This window comes from Austrofundulus limnaeus, unplaced genomic scaffold (genome assembly GCF_001266775.1).
Source record: "Austrofundulus limnaeus strain Quisiro unplaced genomic scaffold, Austrofundulus_limnaeus-1.0 Scaffold120, whole genome shotgun sequence".
In the NCBI taxonomy this organism is placed as follows: domain Eukaryota; kingdom Metazoa; phylum Chordata; class Actinopteri; order Cyprinodontiformes; family Rivulidae; genus Austrofundulus; species Austrofundulus limnaeus.
Genome location: NW_013952522.1, coordinates 1,444,456 through 1,447,008, shown reverse-complemented (window position 1 = coordinate 1,447,008; position 2,553 = coordinate 1,444,456). Strand labels below are relative to the sequence as shown.

General features: G+C 41.1%; 1 protein-coding gene across 1 annotated transcript in view; it reads left to right on the top strand.

Moving 5' to 3' along the window:
- Positions 1-2,553, top strand: part of gcn1 (GCN1 activator of EIF2AK4) — a 50,905-nt gene that overhangs the window by 10,434 nt on the left and 37,918 nt on the right. Inside the window, exons 7-10 of the mRNA XM_014014963.1 lie at positions 303-437; positions 538-715; positions 803-877; positions 955-1,083. Coding sequence (XP_013870417.1) covers positions 303-437; positions 538-715; positions 803-877; positions 955-1,083 — 517 coding nt within the window. The remainder of the gene's footprint in view (positions 1-302; positions 438-537; positions 716-802; positions 878-954; positions 1,084-2,553) is intronic.

The window sequence follows — 2,553 nt, the reverse complement described above, 5'->3', positions numbered from 1 at the left end:
GTGTGTGTGTGTGTGTGTGTGTGTGTGTGTGTGTGTGTGTGTGTGTGTGTGTGTGTGTGTGGATGAATGATTGTAGTGTACAGTGATTTGGGGTCCACATGGACTTGATGATGTGCTATATAAGTTGAAGCCATTTACCATTAAAACAGAGTTTATAAAATAGACTGTTGATCCTAACATCAGTTTTAAATGATGACCTTATGATATTTCTGACCTCCTTATTGATCTGCAACTGTGTTTATAAAAATGTAAAGCACAGAGGAATACTGAATGGCCTCTATTTTTCTTTTTGTTTCTACCAGAAGCCTGGACTGGCTGATGACTACATCAGCACTCTGCTGACTCTGGATCAGAGCCCAACAACTCTGGTCATGCTGGGAGTGTGTTTGGACTTCTGCACAGCTCAGAAAGACAAAGCTCTAATAGAAAAGCACAAGGTGAGTAAATGTTTGTTTTCTGACGACTCTCATCTAGGAGAAATGTTCTGTGTTTTTTTTTCTTTTTTTAAGCAGCATCTTTGTGTCTGCTGTTTCTCAGAGCGCCCTGCTGGACCTTTACATTAAATCAGTTCTCATGAGCAAAACGAAACCCCAGCAGCACATTTTGGACAAAAGCACCTCATTGCTGTGTCACGTGACCCACTCTGACTTCAAGGAGCTTCTGCTGCCCGCCCTGCAGAAGACCATGCTCCGCAGTCCAGAGAACGCTATGCAAAGTGAGCCACTTCGTCTCTAAATTGTGTCTGAGCTCACCTGTGATGACTCGTGCAGCTGATGAGGACGAATGTTTTATGTCTCTGCAGCCATTTCCTGCCTGCTGTCTGCTGTAACTCTGGATCTCAGTCAGTACGCCATGGACATCGGAAAGGCTATATCGAGTAAGTCTTTAGCTGACACTTAATTTAAACGATGCTTGGATTCCAAACAGGTAAATATTTCTGTGTTTGTGTTTTAGGCCAGCTGAAAGCCAATAATGCCCAGCTGATGGAGGAAGCTGTCCAGGCCATGCAGAACCTGGCCCAGCAGTGCAGTGATCCCACTGCGGTGCAGGATGTTGTCACACACCTGTTCAAGATCCTTGGAGGTGAGATAAGAGGTGTTTTTCCATTGCTAAGTGTGGCTCCACTCAGTTCTCATCTGATCGGTTCTACTCGGGTGTAGGTGATTTGCCACTGTAACTTGTGTCCCTGCTTTGTGGGCGGTAACGTTGTTTAAAAGTGGGTGGTACAATTAACACGGAGGCGCTGAAGCTGCTGTTTATCATTGCTCATTTGGTGCTACAGCTAACTGTTGATATAAAAACATCTGATATTTGTTCTGTAAATAATATTCAAACCCTGCTGCAGCAAACCATTGCTTATAAATGCAACAAAACGCCACCAAAKTGGTTTTCTCACAAATAAACTTAACAGTTACTGCACATTTTATGGCTATGAGTGTGAGTAAATATGTTGATTTTTTTCTTGCAGATTTACCTCAATGAAAAACAAATAATATTGCCGATAGTCTCTTTATTGCACAAAATAAAAGTCAGACAAGATGTAACCACATAAAACACAATCACCTAAACAAAATACTTTAAATTCCAAATGTAATGAGAGAAACTCCTCTCTCCTGGAGCTGCTCAACCCGCGGCTTCCTCGACCCAGATGGCAAGGCAGCCGGTACCTATGTCGAAGAAGCGTCCTGGGAGCTCAGCTGGTCACTTGTCAAAGGTGACTCTGAACAAAAAGACCACGATTAACCTTGATTGTGGTAAAATACAATTATTAGATACAATAAGTGTAGAGCAGAGGGTGTTTGTTTTTAGCCTGGATGGCTAAGTAGCCATCTTACTATTTAGCATTTGAAATGAACATGCACAAAGGAAACATCAGTACAAACTTTATCAAGAAAAAATAAAATTTCACAAGAGAGACATGTCCCACAAGTATAGGTCCTTCTCAAAAAATTAGCATACTGTGATAAAGTTCATTATTTTCTGTAATGTACTGATAAACATTAAACTTTCATATATTTTAGATTCATTGCACACCAACTGAAGTAGTTCAAGCCTTTTATTGTTTTAATGTTGAGGATTTTGGCAAAAAAGTAAAGAAAAACCAAAAATCCCTATCTTAAAAAATAGCATATTTCATTCGACCAATAAAAAAAAAGTGTTTTTAATACAGAAAAAGTCAACCTTCAAATAATTATGTTCAGTTAAGCACTCAATACTTGGTGGGGAATCCTTTTTGCAGAAATGACTGCTTCAATGCGGCGTGGCATGGAGGCAATCAGCCTGTGGCACTGCTGAGGTGTTATGGAGGCCCAGGATGCTTCGATAGTGGCCTTAAGCTCATCCAGAGTGTTGGGTCTTGTGTCTGAATCTCAGCCAGAGTGTTGGGTCTTAAGCTCATCTAGAGTGTTGGGTCTTGTGTCTTAAGCTCATTTAGAGTGTTGGGTCTTAAGCTCATCTAGAGTGTTGGGTCTTGTGTCTTAAGCTCATTTAGAGTGTTGGGTCTTAAGCTCATCTAGAGTGTTGGGTCTTGTGTCTCTCAACTTTCTCTTCATA